Raw genomic sequence first — 18,672 nt, forward strand, 5'->3', positions numbered from 1 at the left:
GGTAATCGATCCATAACAGACTACTCTATTGAGTTTCGCACTCTTGCTGCCTCCAGTGGCTGGAACGAGCCGGCTTTGCTCGCTCGTTTTCTGGAGGGTCTCCGCGCAGAGGTAAAGGATGAGATTCTCTCCCGGGAGGTTCCTTCCAGCGTGGATTCCTTGATTGAACTCGCTATTCGCATTGAGCGACGGGTTGATCTTCGTCACCGAGCTCGTGGAAAGGAGCTCGCGTTCTCCGTTGCCCCCCTCTCCGCATCACTACCATCTTCCTCTGCCGGCTCGGGTGCTGAGCCTATGCAGCTGGGAGGTATCCGCATCTCGACTAAGGAGAGGGAACGGAGAATCACCAACCGCCTCTGTCTCTATTGCGGTTCTGCTGGTCATTTTGTCACTTCATGTCCAGTAAAAGCCAGAGCTCATCAGTAAGCGGAGGGCTACTGGTGAGCGCTACTACTCCTGTCTCTCCTTCAAGATCCTGCACTACCTTGTCGGTCCATCTACGCTGGACCGGTTCGTCAGCTTCCTGCAGTGCCTTAATAGACTCTGGGGCGGAGGGCTGTTTTATGGACGAGACCTGGGCTCGGGAACATGACATTCCTCTCAGACAGTTAAGGGAGTCCACGGCCTTGTTCGCCCTGGATGGTAGTCCTCTCCCCAGGATTCAGCGTGAGACGCTACCTTTAACCCTCACTGTTTCTGGTAATCATAGCGAAACCATTTCTTTTTTAATTTTTCGTTCACCTTTTACACCTGTTGTTTTGGGCCATCCCTGGCTAGTTTGTCATAATCCTTCCATTAATTGGTCTAGTAATTCTATCCTCTCCTGGAACGTCTCTTGTCATGTGAAATGTTTAATGTCTGCTATCCCTCCTGTTTCCTCTGTCTCTTCACAGGAGGAGCCTGGTGATTTGACAGGGGTGCCGGAGGAATATCACGATCTGCGCACGGTGTTCAGTCGGTCCAGGGCCACCTCTCTTCCCCCACACCGGTCGTATGATTGTAGTATTGATCTCCTTCCGGGAACCACTCCCCCCCGGGGTAGACTATACTCTCTGTCGGCTCCCGAACGTAAGGCTCTCGAAGATTATTTGTCTGTAGCTCTTGCCGCCGGTACCATAGTCCCCTCCTCCTCTCCCGCCGGAGCGGGGGTTTTTTTTGTTAAGAAGAAGGACGGGTCCCTGCGCCCCTGCATAGATTATCGAGGGCTGAATGACATAACAGTGAAGAATCGTTATCCGCTTCCTCTTATGTCTTCAGCCTTCGAGATCCTGCAGGGAGCCAGGTTTTTCACTAAGTTGGACCTTCGTAACGCTTACCATCTCGTGCGCATCAGGGAGGGGGACGAGTGGAAGACGGCGTTTAACACTCCGTTAGGGCACTTTGAATACCGGGTTCTTCCTTTCGGCCTCGCTAACGCTCCAGCTGTCTTTCAGGCATTAGTCAATGATGTCCTGAGAGACATGCTGAACATCTTTGTTTTCGTTTACCTTGACGATATCCTGATTTTTTCACCGTCACTCCAGATTCATGTTCAGCACGTTCGACGTGTCCTCCAGCGCCTTTTAGAGAATTGTCTTTTTGTGAAGGCTGAGAAGTGCTCTTTTCATGCCTCCTCCGTCACATTTCTCGGTTCTGTTATTTCCGCTGAAGGCATTAAGATGGATCCCGCTAAGGTCCAAGCTGTCATTGATTGGCCCGTCCCTAAGTCACGCGTCGAGCTGCAGCGCTTTCTCGGCTTCGCGAACTTCTATCGTCGTTTCATCCGTAATTTCGGTCAGGTGGCAGCTCCTCTCACAGCCCTTACTTCTGTCAAGACGTGCTTTAAGTGGTCCGTTTCCGCCCAGGGAGCTTTTGATCTCCTCAAGAATCGTTTTACATCCGCACCTATCCTTGTTACACCTGACGTCACTAGACAGTTCGTTGTCGAGGTTGACGCGTCAGAGGTGGGCGTGGGAGCCATTCTTTCTCAGCGCTCCCTCTCTGACGACAAGGTCCACCCTTGCGCGTATTTTTCTCATCGCCTGTCGCCGTCGGAACGTAACTATGATGTGGGAAACCGCGAACTGCTCGCCATCCGCTTAGCCCTAGGCGAATGGCGACAGTGGTTGGAGGGGGCGACCGTTCCTTTTGTCGTTTGGACTGACCATAGGAACCTTGAGTACATCCGTTATGCCAAACGACTTAATGCGCGTCAGGCGCGCTGGGCGCTGTTTTTCGCTCGTTTCGAGTTTGTGATTTCTTATCGTCCGGGCTCTAAGAACACCAAGCCTGATGCTTTATCTCGTCTCTTCAGTTCTTCAGTAGCCTCCACTGACCCCGAGGGGATTCTCCCTGAGGGGCGTGTTGTCGGGTTGACTGTCTGGGGAATTGAGAGGCAGGTAAAGCAAGCACTCACTCAAACTCCGTCGCCGCGCGCTTGTCCTAGGAACCTTCTTTTCGTTCCCGTTCCTACTCGTCTGGCCGTTCTTCAGTGGGCTCACTCTGCCAAGTTAGCCGGCCATCCTGGCGTTCGGGGTACGCTTGCTTCCATTCGCCAGCGTTTTTGGTGGCCCACCCGGGAGCATGACACGCGTCGCTTCGTGGCTGCTTGTTCGGTCTGCGCGCAGACTAAGTCCGGTAACTCCCCTCCTGCCGGCCGTCTCAGGCCGCTTCCCATTCCCTCTCGACCGTGGTCTCACATCGCCTTAGATTTTGTCACCGGACTGCCTTCGTCAGCGGGGAAGACTGTTATTCTTACGGTTGTCGACAGGTTCTCTAAGGCGGCTCATTTTATTCCCCTTGCTAAGCTTCCTTCTGCTAAAGAGACGGCACAAATCATCATCGAGAATGTTTTCAGAATTCATGGCCTTCCGTCAGACGTCGTTTCGGACAGAGGTCCGCAATTCACGTCTCAATTTTGGAGGGAGTTTTGCCGTTTGATTGGGGCTTCCGTCAGTCTCTCTTCCGGCTTTCACCCCCAGTCTAACGGTCAAGCAGAACGGGCCAATCAGACTATTGGTCGCATCTTACGCAGTCTTTCTTTTCGCAACCCTGCGTCTTGGTCAGAACAGCTCCCCTGGGCAGAATACGCCCACAACTCGCTTCCTTCGTCTGCGACCGGGCTATCTCCTTTTCAGAGTAGCCTCGGGTACCAGCCTCCGCTGTTCTCATCTCAGTTCGCCGAGTCCAGCGTCCCCTCCGCTCAGGCTTTTGTCCAACGTTGCGAGCGCACCTGGAAGAGGGTCAGGTCTGCACTTTGCCGTTATAGGGCGCAGACTGTGAGAGCTGCTAATAAGCGTAGAACTAAGAGTCCTAGATATTGTCGCGGTCAGAGAGTTTGGCTCTCCACTCAGAACCTTCCCCTTAAGACCGCTTCTCGCAAGTTGACCCCGCGGTTCATTGGTCCGTTCCGTATTTCTCGGATCATTAATCCTGTCGCAGTGCGACTTCTTCTTCCGCGATATCTTCGTCGCGTCCACCCGGTCTTCCATGTCTCCTGTGTCAAGCCCGTTCTTCGCGCCCCCGCTCGTCTTCCCCCCCCCCCATCCTTGTCGAGGGCGCACCCATCTACAGGGTCCGTAGGATTTTGGACATGCGTCCTCGGGGCCGTGGTCATCAGTACCTAGTAGATTGGGAGGGGTACGGTCCTGAGGAGAGGAGTTGGGTTCCCTCTCGGGACGTGCTGGACCGTGCGCTGATCGATGATTTCCTCCGTTGCCGCCAGGTTTCCTCCTCGAGTGCGCCAGGAGGCGCTCGGTGAGTGGGGGGGTACTGTCATGTATTGTCATGTTGTGTCTTGTTTCTGTCCTTTCCCTTCACCCTGTCTCCCTCTGCTGGTCGTTATTAGGTTACCTTTTCTCCCCCTCTTTCCCCCAGCTGTTCCTTGTCTCCTCCTAACTACCTCGTCACCCCTTTTCCCACCTGTTCCCTTTTTCCCTCTGATTAGTCCTCTATATCTCTCTCTGTTTTTGTTCCTGTCTTTGTCGGATTCTTGTTTGTGTTTTTCATGCCTGAACCAGACTATCGTCATGTTTGCTGCAACCTTGTCCTGTCCTGTCGGAATCTGCCGGTCCATCTGAGCCTACCTATGTTTTGTTATTAAAGAAGTTCTGTTTACGTTAATTCGCTTTTGGGTCCTCATTCACGCTCCGTAACACCTGGCTATCCGTATATAAAAAAGATTTGCTTAATATAAGGATTTTGACATTTACTTTTGATCCTTAAGTGTTTTTAAAAAGATACTTTTAGACTTTTACTTAAGTAGTATTTTACTGGGTGACTTTCATTTTATATTAAGGTATCTTTACTTTTACTCAATTATCACAATTGGGTAATTTTTCCACCACTGAAATACACTGAATCAAGGTGTTGAAACGGACGCTGGCCCATGTGGACTCCAAGACAGCTTGTCCCTAATGCTAATTGCTCTTTTTTTCAGATCAATAAAGAGCAATTAGGAAGCCATTACATCGGGCTCACAGTTGATCTTGATCGCTCTTTCGGGTGAGTATGAAATGAGTAAAAGAAGAATATCAAACAGAGAAAAATAAAACGTTTTTTATATCACTTCTAAACTAGTGGTGTCAAACTGCTGTTCTATTGCTGCATTCATGACCTTCTAGAAACTCTGAAATACGAGCTTCCTTTCTGGGAGAAATCGGTTTGAAAGGACCTTTTTCTTGATACTAGCCATCCCGCATGCGGGAGCGTAACGTAGCCTCAAACGAATTAGCATAACGCAGCGGACATAAATCTTCCTAGAAAATTCTCCTATTCATGAAAATCACAAATGAAATATATTGAGACACAGCTTAGCGTTTTGTTAATCACACTGTCATTGTGTATGTTTATCATGGCATAATGCTATGGCTAGTGTTAGGGTTGCGTAAATTCAAATCTGGTATCAGGATAAATATAACAATGAGTTACAGATTTTATACTATGTATTTTTTATTAGCTAAGTAATAAATGGCAAGTGCAACTTACGGGCTCACTGTAATACCACGCAGGGCAGAACAGAGAACTGACAAGACGTATGTAAACAGTATTCTTTATACTGTGATAGACAGTTCCAACCCGTCTGTTGGCCTATCACAGTAGAGGCTGGGCGTGGTTTAAACTTGCTCAGCCTATTGCTCAGCCTCTTGGCGCTTCTGTTGATAGATGTAACTGTTGCTGTGAAGAACATCCATGCGCTCATGCTCGATACCGTTATCTCTGCACCTGGCTCCTGTTATCTAACAAAAGACCGCTTGTTCTGCAACACCCCGCTCTGAATGTGCCCCCCCCAACTCATTGAACAGTTCCTGTCTTCATGCTTCTTTGTATTTTTCCATCATGAGAAAGGCCCATGGCCCTGAAACTGTTAACAATGTTTCAAGTCAGCTATGTTGCGTAACACATACATACATCCACACAAGCCAACAGCAGATAATATTCAATCATATATATGGTAATGGCTATAATGTAAAACACAGAATCCAACACTAGGCTCTGCTGGCATCAGGCAACATTTTCACAAAAATAAGAAAAGCAACCAAATTAAATAATTTACCTTTGAAGAACTTCAGATGTTTTCACTCAGGAGACTCCCAGTTAGATAGCAAATGTTCCTTTTTTCCCAAAATATTATTTTTGTAGGCGAAATAGCTCCCGTTTGTTCGTCAGGTTTGGCTGAGAAATCGACCGGAAAATGCAGTCACTACAACGCCAAACTTTTTTCCAAATTAGCTCCATAATATCGACAGAAACATGGCAAACGTTGTTTAGAATCTATCCTCAAGGTGTTTTTAACATATCTATTTGATAATATATCCGTCGAGACAATTGGTTTCTCATAAGAAGCGATTGGAAAAATGTCTACCTCAGTACTTTACGCAAGATTTCCTGCGGGAGACATCATGTGACCACTTGCTAAATGTGGTCCCTTACGGCTATTCTTCAACATAAGTGCGTAAAAAGACGTCACAATGCTGTAGTCACCTTGGGGAATACGTAGAAAACGTAAGCTCATTCGTAGCTCATTCAAAGCCATATAAGGAGTCATTGGCATGAGGCGGTTTCAAAAAATGCGGCACTTCCTGATTGGATTTGTATCTGGGTTTCGCCTGTAACATCAGTTCTGTTGCACTCACAGACAATATCTTTGCAGTTTTGGAAACGTCAGAGTGTTTTCTATCCAAAGCTGTCAATTATATGCATAGTCGAGCATCTTTTCGTGACAAAATATCTTGTTTAAAACGGGAACGTTTTTTTATCCAAAAATGAAAATACTGCCCCCTAGTTAGAAAAGGTTTTAACACTATAATTTGGATGAGAGCGTGTTGGCTGCGCTTTTTGTTCATGGGTTGACGTAGCTACTTAGACATTAGCCAGTTGGCGTTCTCAACCAGTTCAAAGCATGTGAATGCACACCTCATTGCTCTGTTTAGAAGTTGTATTTCCGAACATTCCGGCATGACATGAACATAGCATATTTTCTGTGTATTGTCCGTGTTCTTTATGTGTTCCATGTCTTGTGTGTTGCTGAGTTCTTGTGTTCTGAGTTCCATGTTTCGTGTGAGTATTACTGACTTATCAGTAATACATACAGTTCATTTAGAAAGGATTCATACCCCTTGATTTATTCCACATTTTGTTGTTACAGCCTGAATTCAAAATGGGTTAAATAGTATATTTTATAGTCAACACACAATACCCCATAATGACAAAGTACAAACTTGTTTTTAGAAATGTTTACACATTTATTGAAAATGAAATACAGACATATCTAATTTACATAAGTATTCCCACCTCTGATTGAACACATGTTAGAATCACCCTTGGCAGCGATTACAGCTGTGAGTCTTTCTGGGTGAGTCTCTAAGAGCTTTCCACACCTGGATTCTTCAACATTTACCCATTATTCTTTAAAACATTATTCAAGCTCTGTCAAATTGGTTGTTGATCATTGCTAGACAACCATTTTCAGCTCTTGCTATAGATTTTCAAGTAGATTTAAGTCAAAACTTTAATATCGTCCACTCAGGAACATTCGCTGTCTTCTTGGTAAGCAACTCCAGTGTAAATATGGCCTTGTGTTTTAGGTTATTGTTCTGCTGAAAGGTGAATTCATCTCCTAGTGTCAGGTGGAAAGCAGACTGAACCAGGTTGTCCTCTAGGATTTTGCTTGTGCTACGCTCCATTCCATTTAATTTTATCCTGAAAACCTCCCCAGTCCTTAACGATGACAAGCATACCCATAACATGATGCAGCCACCACTATGATTGAAAATGTGAAGAGTGGTACTCAGTAATGTGTTGTATTGGATTTTCCCCAAACATAACACTTTGTATTCAGGACAAAAAGTTAAATGCTTTGCCATTTTCTTTTGCCAAATTACTTTAGTGCCTTGTTGCCTTATTTTCTGTTCAGTACAGGCTTCCTTCTTTTCACTCTATCATTCAGGTTAGTATTGTGATTGTTGATCCATCCTAAGTTTCCTCCTATCACAGCCATTACACTGGTTTAATGTCACCATTGACCTCATGGTGAACTCCCTGAGTGGTTTCCTTCCCCTCCAGCATCTTAATTATGGGCGCCTGCATCTTTGTAGTGACTGGGTGTACACCATCCAAAGTGTAATTATGCACCATGCTCAAAGGGATATTCAGTATCTTATGATTTGTGTTCTTAGTTCTCATGTTCTTGTGTTCTTAGTTCTCATGTTCTTGTGTTCTGAGTTCTTGAATCCTTGTGTTCTTAGTTATTGTGTCCTGTGTTCTGAGTTCTTGAATCCTTGTGTTCTGAGTGATTGTGTCCTGTGTTCTGTCCAGGTGGATGGACGGTTCCCCAGTAGTATTCCAGAGATGGGACAACAACCAGCCGGACTTCAAGAACAACGATGAGAACTGTGTTGTCATGTCCAGCTCCATGGGTGAGCTAAAGATGAGTCGAGGCCCAAAAATGTTCCTCTCTTATAAGAACTTCCATTGAGTTATTTTCATTCTGAATCTTGGGGCTGGTTACCACATAACTCAATGGCATGATTAGGTCTACTATAACTGTGTGTCTGAGTGTTCAGGTTTCTGGCTTGACTATAACTATGTGATTGAGTGTTCAGGTTTCTGGCATGACTATAACTGTGTGTCTGTGTCTCCAGGTTTCTGGCATGACTATAACTATGTATCTGTGTCTTCAGGTTTCTGGCATGAATCTAACTATGTGTCTTCAGGTTTCTGCATGACTATAACTATGTGTCTGTGTCTCCAGGTTTCTGGCATGACTATAACTGTGGCACTGAAATGAGGTCCATCTGTGAGAGGAGTGGTTCCCCCCCAGTGAACAGCACCGTGCCCCCTACTGCCCCCCCCACAGGAGGCTGCCCCCCGGAATGGGTCCGCTACCAGTCTAAGGTCAGTAAGAGGAGAGAATGGATCCTAAGGTCAGAGATCAAAGGTTACACAGGAAGAGTGTTAAAATAATGATTATGTAATAATAATATGTTGAATGTCTTTCACGTGAAAACAGACAATACAGTTTTATAACAGGCTTTGAGAATGAAAGTCAAACTCAAAGTTTTTGCCTATAATCAATCAACTTGAATCAACTTGATTTATTGCTTATTGATTTGATTATAGTGCTACAAATTGATTGGATACCGGGTGCCTTGTACCTGGCTCGAGGCCAGATCGTACTGCCAATCCATGGGAGCTAACCTGGCGTCCATCGCCAGTAGGCGGGAGCAAGGTGAGATTATTTTAACCTTTAAATGACCCCTCATCTGTGGCGGTCTAAGACACTCCCTCAGGAGTACATGTAAGACCATAGCTCTTTCTCCTACCTATCACCTCTATTGATCCTAAAACATACAACATACTTTATAAACAAATCAGTGGTGGAAGAAGTACCCCATTTTTATACGTCAGTAAAAGTAAAGATGCGTTAATAGAAAATGACTCCAGTAAAATTCAAAGTCACCCAGTAAAATACTACTTGAGTAAAAGTCTAAAAGTATTTGTTTTTTTTAAATATACTTAAGTTTCAAAAGTAAATATTAAGCAAACAAGACGGCACGATTTTCCAGTTTTTTTAATTAATGGATACCCAGGGGCTCCAACACTCAGACATAATTTACAAACTCAACAGAGAGACAGTAGGGATGACCAGGGATGTTCTCTTGATAAGAGTGTGAATTGACCATTTTCCTGAATGTAACAAGTACTTTGGAGTGTCAGGAAAAATGTATGGAGTAAAAAGTTCATTATTTTCTTTAGGAATGTAGTGAAGGAAAAGTAAAAGTTGTCAAAAATATAAATAGTAAAGTACAGATACCCACATAAACTACTTAAGTACTTAAAATACTTTACACCACTGCAAAATATATATATACTGAATGAACGGTCATCTTCTCTTAGACTGGCAGGTATTTAACACCCACAGACAACACCACTGACCCTAAACTGATCAGCTGATCAAGTGACATTTTACAGACAGTCATGCACATAAACATCCCATGGATGCTACTATTAGTGTCAGTAGCATCTTGTTTTACAGATGGAAATGACAGTACCATCAGCCACATGTCAGTCAGTCAGTGATGAGTTGATGAGTTCTCTCCTGACCAACACTCTCTCCTGTGGGTTGTAGCAATAGAGATAGAGGGCTCTGGATGGATTGAGGGATTCCACCATTTTTAAGTAGTCAACTGGGTGGGGATTCCTATGGGTTGCAGCCTCAATGGAGCTGCCCATGCTGTCACAGATGCTATAATAGAACAGATATAAGGATGAGTCCTCTAACTATCTCTATGGAGCTACCCATGCTGTCACAGACTCTATAATGACACAGATATAAAGATGAGTCCTCTTTCTATCTCTATGGTTGCAGTGTTTCTGATGACCCAGATGACTTCTGGTGCTACTGACCTGTGGATTGGACTGAGTAACTTAAACCGGGACGCGTTTGTCTGGACCGATGGCCAGGCAGTCAAATACTTAAACTTGGATTTCAAGAAGGTACGCATGTACAAATATTTACCTAAGCAATGAGGGCCGAGGGTTGTTTTCCATGGCCAATATACCACAGCTGGTCGTAGACATGACGGCCAAGCAGACATTTAAACATAAACAAAACATTCACATAAGACATCATCAATGTTCCCGCCTAAACTGCAGAGAAGCACGAGATTGAACTTCACTCACCTTTCTCTAGTTTTCCCCTTCAGTTAACAATGTTAAGCTCTACTGTGGGAATTGGGATCGAATCAACACAATGTTAGACCATTTTTATGTAACATATCGACACAAAACTAACTGTGCAAGACTTAGTATGCAAACTAACTGTGCAAGACTTAGTATGCAAACTAACTGTGCAAGACTTAGTATGCAAACTAACTGTGCAAGACTTAGTATGCAAACTAACTGTGCAAGACTTAGTATGCAAACTAACTGTGCAAGACTTAGTATGCAAACTAACTATGCAAGACTTAGTATGCAAACTAACTGTGCAAGAGACTTTCTTGTAGGCAGAGCACATTGGAGTAGGATTCTATTGACAGGCAGGACTCAGTCTGTACTCTACACAGACAGGTGCCCCATTACCAATCAGAGCTGCAGTAGGCCTATATGCAAATAGCCATAGCCATATATGGATCTGTGCCGTTCACTGTGTTTAGGCTACAGCAGGAGCAGTCGGGATTAGATGCTCTGTTCTGAGATCAAAGTGAGAGCTACATGTGTATGTTTTGCTAGTTAGCTAGTTATTAGCCCAGTTATAGCTACCCTCTAGTCAACAATTTTAAGAAGTATTTCTCTATGCTTTCCACCAGGCTACCCCTACCCCGGCCAACAGCTCAGCACCCCCTAAAGCAAATTGCCCCCCCCCCCCCGCTTCTCCTTCATCCAGACAGCTGATGTTCTGAAAGAGCTGCAAAATTTGGACCCCTACAGATCAGCTGGGCTGGAAAATCTGGACCCTGAATCTTCCTCAAATTATCCGTCGCCATATTTGCAACCCCTATTACTAGCCTGTTCAACAATTTTCAATTCCAATGATAAACAATCAATAGCTTTGACCAGTCCCCGGGGTTTGTAAGACCATGGGTTTAATAATAATTAGGCAAAGACCCAGCTTATGCAAAAGGCTAGTACAGTTTATTCACCAGAACGTTCTGAAGTCCACAATACAAACCCAGTCTTTATAACACACACGCAAACAAGTTGAAATGATAGAACATCTATTTCCATGTTAAATTTTATGGGATGCATTTTCTCCATTGTTTTTAATGGTAGGCAACTCTGGTAGACCTACATTATGATCAAATAGCCACAGTTGCCTACTCGTCCACTGTTAAAACTATAACTTACAGCAGGTACTGCCTCAGTGTTCACAGTAAAACTGTAACTTAAAGCAGGTACTGCCTCAGTGTTCACAGTAAAACTGTAACTTAAAGCAGGTACAGCCTCAGTGTTCACTGTAAACGTCCGCTGGAAGTTGCACAGAATTTTCACAACTTTCAAGTTTGTGCTCAGCAGACCTTAAATTTGGGGGAAGTGGGGAAAATTGAGGTAACATTTCACATAATATACATTACAGCCTGTAATACTGTGTGGCAAACTGGACATGATGTGTTAGTTTACTTTGAGTTTAATTAGCTAATTTTATCCCTAAACCAATAATGTTTTTTAATTAATACCCATAATATGTAATATTTTGTTTCTTAATTGTAGACACTGTCGCAGATGTTCCCATCGCTATGGTTTTTCCATAGTCAGGTAAAGTCCCTTCAAACTTGAAGTAAACACAGACATACACACACAGGACCTAGTGAACGTCTACACCCGCTTTGCAAAGTCTTCACATTTTGCTGCCTAAAAGGTAAGTAATTAATTATATGTTTTTGCCTACATATCTACACAAACCAAGTAGGCAAAAACATATAATTAATTACTTACCTTTTAGGCAGCAAAATTCAAAGTGAAAGAAAGTTGGAGAATAAAAATAATAATAATAATAAATAAAACATTTTAAAAAGATTGTGTTGCATTGATTGTCTTCAGAGGTCATACTGGTTGGAAACACCCCAGAGTTCATACTGGTTGGAAACACCCCAGAGTTCATACTTGGTGAAAACACACCAGAGTTCATACTGGTTGGAAACACCCCAGTGTTCATAATTGGTGAAAACACCCCAGAGTTCATACTTGGTGAAAACACCCCAGAGTTCATACTTGTTGGAAACACCCCAGAGTTCATACTGGTTGGAAACACCCCAGAGTTCATACTGGTTGGAAACACCCCAGAGTTCATACTTGGTGGAAACACCCCAGAGTTCATACTTGGTCGATGCCTCTTTGGGGGAAGGTGTCAGGATCAAAAGACATGCCATGAGCAGAGCCCAGGTAAAAAAGAAAAGGAAAGCTTACCTCTGTCTCCTGAAAACTCTGGGACTATCCAGGGACAAGAAACCCTGGGACTATCCAGAGACAAGAAACCCTGGGACTATCCAGGGACAAGAAAGGATGGGACTATCCCAGGAACAAGAAACCCTGGGACTATCCAGGGACAAGAAAGGCTGGGACTATCCCAGGAACAAGATAGCCTGGGACTATCCCAGGGACAGGATACCCTGGGACTTTCCCAGGAACAAGAAACCCTGGGACTTTCCCAGGGACAAGAAACCCTGGGACTTTCCCAGGGACAAGATACCCTGAGACTTTCCCAGGGACAAGATACCCTGGGACTTTCCCAGGGACAAGATACCCTGGGACTTTCCCAGGGACAAGATACCCTGGGACTTTCCCAGGGACAAGATACCCTGGGACTTTCCCAGGGACAAGATACCCTGGGACTTTCCCCGGGAAAAGATACCCTGGGACTTTCCCAGGGACAAGATACCCTGGGACTTTCCCAGGGACAAGATACCCTGAGACTTTCCCAAGGACAAGTAACCCTGGTCCTTTCCCAGGGACAAGAAACCCTGGGACTATTCCAGGGACAAGAAACCCTGGGACTTTCCCAGGAACAAGAAACCCTGGGACTATCCAGGGACAAGAAACCCTGGGACTATCCCAGGGACAAGAAACCATGGGACTATCCCAGGAACAAGAAACCCTGGGACTATCCAGGGACAAGAAACCCTGGGACTATCCAGGGACAAGAAACCCTGGGACTATCCCAGGAACAAGATAGCCTGGGACTATCCCAGGGACAAGATACCCTGGGACTATCCCAGGTACAAGATACCCTGGGACTATCCCAGGGACAAGATACCCTGGGACTATCCCAGGGACAAGATACCCTGGGACTATCCCAGGGACAAGAAACCCTGGGACTATCCCAGGGACAAGATAGCCTGGGACTATCCCAGGGACAAGATACCCTGGGACTATCCCAGGGACAAGATACCCTGGGACTATCCCAGGGACAAGAAACCCTGGGACTATCCCAGGAACAAGATAGCCTGGGACTATCCCAGGGACAAGATAGCCTGGGACTATCCCAGGGACAGGATACCCTGGGACTATCCCAGGGACAGGATACCCTGGGACTTTCCCAGGAACAAGAAACCCTGGGACTTTCCCAGGGACAAGAAACCCTGGGACTTTCCCAGGGACAAGAAACCCTGGGACTTTCCCAGGGACAAGATACCCTGGGACTTTCCCAGGGACAAGATACCCTGGGACTTTCCCAGGGACAAGATACCCTGGGACTTTCCCAGGGACAAGATACCCTGGGACTTTCCCAGGGACAAGATACCCTGGGACTTTCCCAGGGACAAGATACCCTGGGACTTTCCCAGGGACAAGATACCATGGGACTTTCCCAAGGACAAGTAACCCTGGTCCTTTCCCAGGGACAAGAAACCCTGGGACTATTCCAGGGACAAGAAACCCTGGGACTTTCCCAGGAACAAGAAACCCTGGGACTATCCAGGGACAAGAAACCCTGGGACTATCCCAGGGACAAGAAACCCTGGGACTATCCCAGGGACAAGAAACCCTGGGACTATCCCAGGAACAAGAAACCCTGGGACTATCCAGGGACAAGAAACCCTGGAACTATCCAGGGACAAGAAACCCTGGGACTATCCCAGGAACAAGATAGCCTGGGACTATCCCAGGGACAAGATACCCTGGGACTATCCCAGGGACAAGATACCCTGGGACTATCCCAGGGACAAGATACCCTGGGACTATCCCAGGGACAAGAAACCCTGGGACTATCCCCGGATCAAGATAGCCTGGGACTATCCCAGGGACAAGATAGCCTGGGACTATCCCAGGGACAAGATACCCTGGGACTATCCCAGGGACAAGATACCCTGGGACTATCCCAGGGACAAGATACCCTGGGACTATCCCAGGGACAAGAAACCCTGGGACTATCCCAGGGACAAGATAGCCTGGGACTATCCCAGGGACAAGATACCCTGGGACTATCCCAGGGACAAGATACCCTGGGACTATCCCAGGAACAAGAAACCCTGGGACTATCCAGGGACAAGAAACCCTGGGACTATCCCAGGAACAAGATAGCCTGGGACTATCCCAGGGACAAGATAGCCTGGGACTATCCCAGGGACAAGATACCCTGGGACTATCCCAGGGACAAGATACCCTGGGACTATCCCAGGCACATGAAACCCTGGGACTATCTAGGGACAAGAATCCCTGGGACAAGAAAGCCTATTTACACACATTTGAATGCCAAAAACACACCAGAATGGCTTTCCAATAGGTGTTTAGTGCTCCTGAATGGTACAGTCTCAGTTCTGACTTTGATCTGCTTAAAAAACAGAAACAAAGTTGGAATATTGCTTCTCCATCAAAGATTTCCAACCAAATTTGGATAAACAGGTGAATGTCAAGCCCTGCATGTGTTTTCAAAAGTCTCATGGAATGTCGTTCTATATTGAACACCACACATTGGCTGCTACTGTAGACCGAATGATAGAACAGCTATTTCCATGTTAAAATGTAATGAGATGCATTTTCTCCATTGTTTTTGATGGTAGGCCTGTCTGGTAGGCCTACATTATGATCAAATAGCCACATTAGCCTACTTGTCCACTGTTAAAACTGCAACTTAAAGCAGGTACAGCGTCAGTTTTCACAGTAAAACTAACTTATAGTGGGTACAGCCTCAGCGTTCACAGTAAACGTGCGCTGGACGTTGCACAGAATTTTCACAACTTTCAAGTTTGTGCTCAGCAGACCTTAATACATTTGCTCAGTGGTGAAAATTGAGGTAACATTTTACATAATATACACATACATTACAGCCTGGAACACTGTGTGGCACACTGGACATGATGTGTTAGTTTACTTTGAGTTTAATTTGCTAATTTTATCCCTAAACCAATAATGTTTCTTAATAAATACCCCTAATATGTAATATTTTGTTTCTTAATTGTCACAGATGTTCCCATCGCAATGGCATCACTATAGTCAGGTAAAGTCCCTTCAAACTTGAAGTAAACACAGACATACACACACACAGGACCTAGTGAAAGTCTACGCACGCTTTGCACGGTTTTCACATTTTGCTGCCTTAAAATTAAGTAAAAAAGGAATTAAGTTATGTTTTTTTCTGACAGATCTACACAAACCTATTCTACATATTTAAAGTGAAAGAATGTATTGATTGTGTATGTCTTCACACCCCAGAGATCATACTGGTTGGAAACACCCCAGAGTTCATACTGGTTGGAAACACCCCAGAGTTCATACTGGTTGGAAACACCCCAGAGTTCATACTGGTTGGAAACACCCCAGAGTTCATACTGGTTGGAAACACACCAGAGATCATACTTGGTGGAAACACCCCAGAGTTCATACTGGTTGGAAACACCCCAGAGTTCATACTTGCTGGAAACACCCCAGAGTTCATACTTGCTGGAAACACCCCAGAGTTCATACTTGGTCACCTCTTTGGGGAAGGTGTCAGGATCAAAAGACATGCCATGAGCAGAGCCCAGGTAAAAAAGAAAAGGAAAGCTTACCTCTGTCTCCTGAAAACTCTGGGACTATCCAGGGACAAGAAACCCTGGGACTATCCAGAGACAAGAAACCCTGGGACTATCCCAGGGACAAGATACCCTGGGACTATCCAGGGACAAGAAACCCTGGGACTATCCCAGGAACAAGAAACCCTGGGACTATCCCAGGGACAAAAAAGCCTAGCCCTGGGACTATCACAGGGACAATAAATTATTGAACTATCCCAGGGACAAGAAAGCCTGGGACTATCCCAGGGACAAGAAAGCCTGGGACTATCCCAGGGACAAGAAAGCCTAGCCCTGGGACTATCACAGGGACAAGAAAGCCTGGGACTATCACAGGGACAAGAAAGCCTGGGACTATCCCAGGGACAAGAAAGCCTGGGACTATCCCAGGGACAAGAAAGCCTAGCCCTGGGACTATCCCAGGGACAAGAAAGCCTGGGACTATCCCAGGAACAAGAAAGCCTGGGACTATCCCAGGGACAAGAAAGCCTAGCCCTTGGACTATCACAGGAACAAGAAAGGCTAGGACTATCCCAGGGACAACAAAGCCTAGCCCTGGGACTATCACAGGGACAATAAATTATTGAACTATCCCAGGGACAAGAAAGGCTGGGACTATCCCAGGGACAAGAAAGCTTAGCCCTGGGACTATCCCAGGGACAAGAAAGGCTGGGACTATCCTAGGAAGAAGAAATCCTAATTACACACATGTGAATGCCAAAGACACACCAGAATGGCTTTCCAATAGGTGTTCAGTGAATGGCCCAGTCTGAGTTCTGACTTTAATCTACTTAAAAAAACAGAAACAAAGTTTGAATATTGCTCTCCATCAAAGATTTCCAACCAACACATTTCCAAACACATGGACTGAATCCCCATCGTTTACATATTATACTGAAACACATTGATTAAATCCCCATCGTTTACATATTATACTGAAACACATTGACTAAATCCCCATTGTTTACATATTATACTGAAACACATTGACTAAATCCCCATCGTTTACATATTATACTGAAACACATTGACTAAATCCCCCATCGTTTACATATTATACTGAAACACATTGATTAAATCCCCATCGTTTACTTTGCTTATTCTATCTCTAGAACAATTTCTTAATAAATACCACTAACGTATACCATTTTGTTTTCAATTTGTAGTGGTACATGGATATGCTTTCCTCTCAGGCTAGTCGGGTAAGATCCATTTAAACTAACTATCACCATTCAAAATGAGAATTACACACAATAAATCGGATATAATAACATATTAATAATGTATTATTTAAAGTGCTAGACTTACATTTAGCTCAAAGCTCTACTATATGAGGGAATTAAGTCTGTGACTGTGAATGTTGTCGATATTGATCATCTTTGTCTCACAGTGTATTGTGATGGCCAGTTCCTCCTCCATCTTGGGAAAATGGGAAATCAGTTCCTGCAACGACACACACGGCTTCATCTGTCAGCGTAAAGTTGGTGAGAAAATACATTCTCCTCTTCTCTCTCTCTCTTCTTCTTTCTCTCTCCTACTCTTCATCCTCTTCTTCCTCCTCCTTTTTGTCTCCATCCTCGGCCCTGTGATTTGTAATGTGACTAAGTGTTGCCCTGCCCTCCTAGACTCAGGCATCCCAGTCCCGACACCGACAGTGTTACCTAGAGGCTGGGTGAAGCTGGCCAACGACTCCTACAAGGTGCTGCCCCAGAACAGGACATGGCCCGAAGCCCGGATGCAGTGTGAGGCTGAGGAGGGCCAGCTGGCTAGCACCCTGGATGAACTGTCAGCAGCCTACCTGGAGCTGCAGGCTTTGAAGCTGCAGACACCACTGTGGATTGGACTCAATAGGAATGAGGTACAGTACTAGCTGTCTCTTCAGGTGCAACGGACTCCTCCTCAGAACAGGCAGGTTATTGGTACTGTTGGATTCTGGGTGAAACTTTGAACATTTCTATACTCGAGACATGATGGATCATAAGTAATACTATAGTATCTGAGGGGTGATAGAGACTGGTTGGTACATCAGTAATACTATAGTTTCTGAGGGGTGATAGAGACTGGTTGTAGTAATACTATAGTATCTGAGGGGTGATAGAGACTGGTTGGTACATCAGTAATACTATAGTATCTGAGGGGTGATAGAGACTGGCTGGTACATCAGTAATACTATAGTATCTGAGGGGTGAGAGAGACTGGTTGTAGTAAAACTATAGTATCTGAGGGGTGATAGAGACTGGTTGGTACATCAGTAAAACTATAGTGTCTGAGGGGTGATAGAGACTGGTTGGTACATCAGTAACACTATAGTATCTGAGGGGTGATAGAGACTGGTTGTAGTAATACTATAGTATCTGAGTGGTGATAGAGACTGGTTGTTACATCAGAATTACTATAGTATCTGAGGGGTGATAGAGACTGGTTGGTACATCAGTAATACTATAGTATCTGAGGGGTGATAGAGACGGGTTGGTACATAAGTAATACTATAATATCTGAGGGGTGATAGAGACTGGTTGTTACATCAGTAATACTATAGTATCTGAGGGGTGATAGAGACTGGTTGGTACATCAGTAGTACTATAGTATCTGAGGGGTGATAGAGACTGGTTGGTACATCAGTAATACTATAGTATCTGAGGGGTGATAGAGACTGGTTGGTACATCAGATGTAACAAGGTGCTTCTACACCTGCATTGCTTCCTGT

The 18,672-nt window shown here is 45.0% G+C and overlaps 1 protein-coding gene across 2 annotated transcripts in view; it reads left to right on the forward strand.

Annotated features, from left to right (window-relative positions):
- Nucleotides 1-18,672, forward strand: part of LOC110508265 (macrophage mannose receptor 1) — a 99,736-nt gene that overhangs the window by 70,476 nt on the left and 10,588 nt on the right. For both annotated transcript variants that reach the window (XM_036966149.1, XM_036966150.1), the window contains exons 18-27: nt 4,418-4,482; nt 7,795-7,895; nt 8,231-8,373; nt 8,599-8,707; nt 9,848-9,975; nt 11,689-11,733; nt 15,380-15,412; nt 17,132-17,167; nt 17,356-17,449; nt 17,591-17,823. In XM_036966149.1, the coding sequence (XP_036822044.1) occupies nt 4,418-4,482; nt 7,795-7,895; nt 8,231-8,373; nt 8,599-8,707; nt 9,848-9,975; nt 11,689-11,733; nt 15,380-15,412; nt 17,132-17,167; nt 17,356-17,449; nt 17,591-17,823 (987 nt within the window). The remainder of the gene's footprint in view (nt 1-4,417; nt 4,483-7,794; nt 7,896-8,230; nt 8,374-8,598; nt 8,708-9,847; nt 9,976-11,688; nt 11,734-15,379; nt 15,413-17,131; nt 17,168-17,355; nt 17,450-17,590; nt 17,824-18,672) is intronic.

This window comes from Oncorhynchus mykiss, chromosome 28 (genome assembly GCF_013265735.2).
Source record: "Oncorhynchus mykiss isolate Arlee chromosome 28, USDA_OmykA_1.1, whole genome shotgun sequence".
Taxonomy (NCBI): domain Eukaryota; kingdom Metazoa; phylum Chordata; class Actinopteri; order Salmoniformes; family Salmonidae; genus Oncorhynchus; species Oncorhynchus mykiss.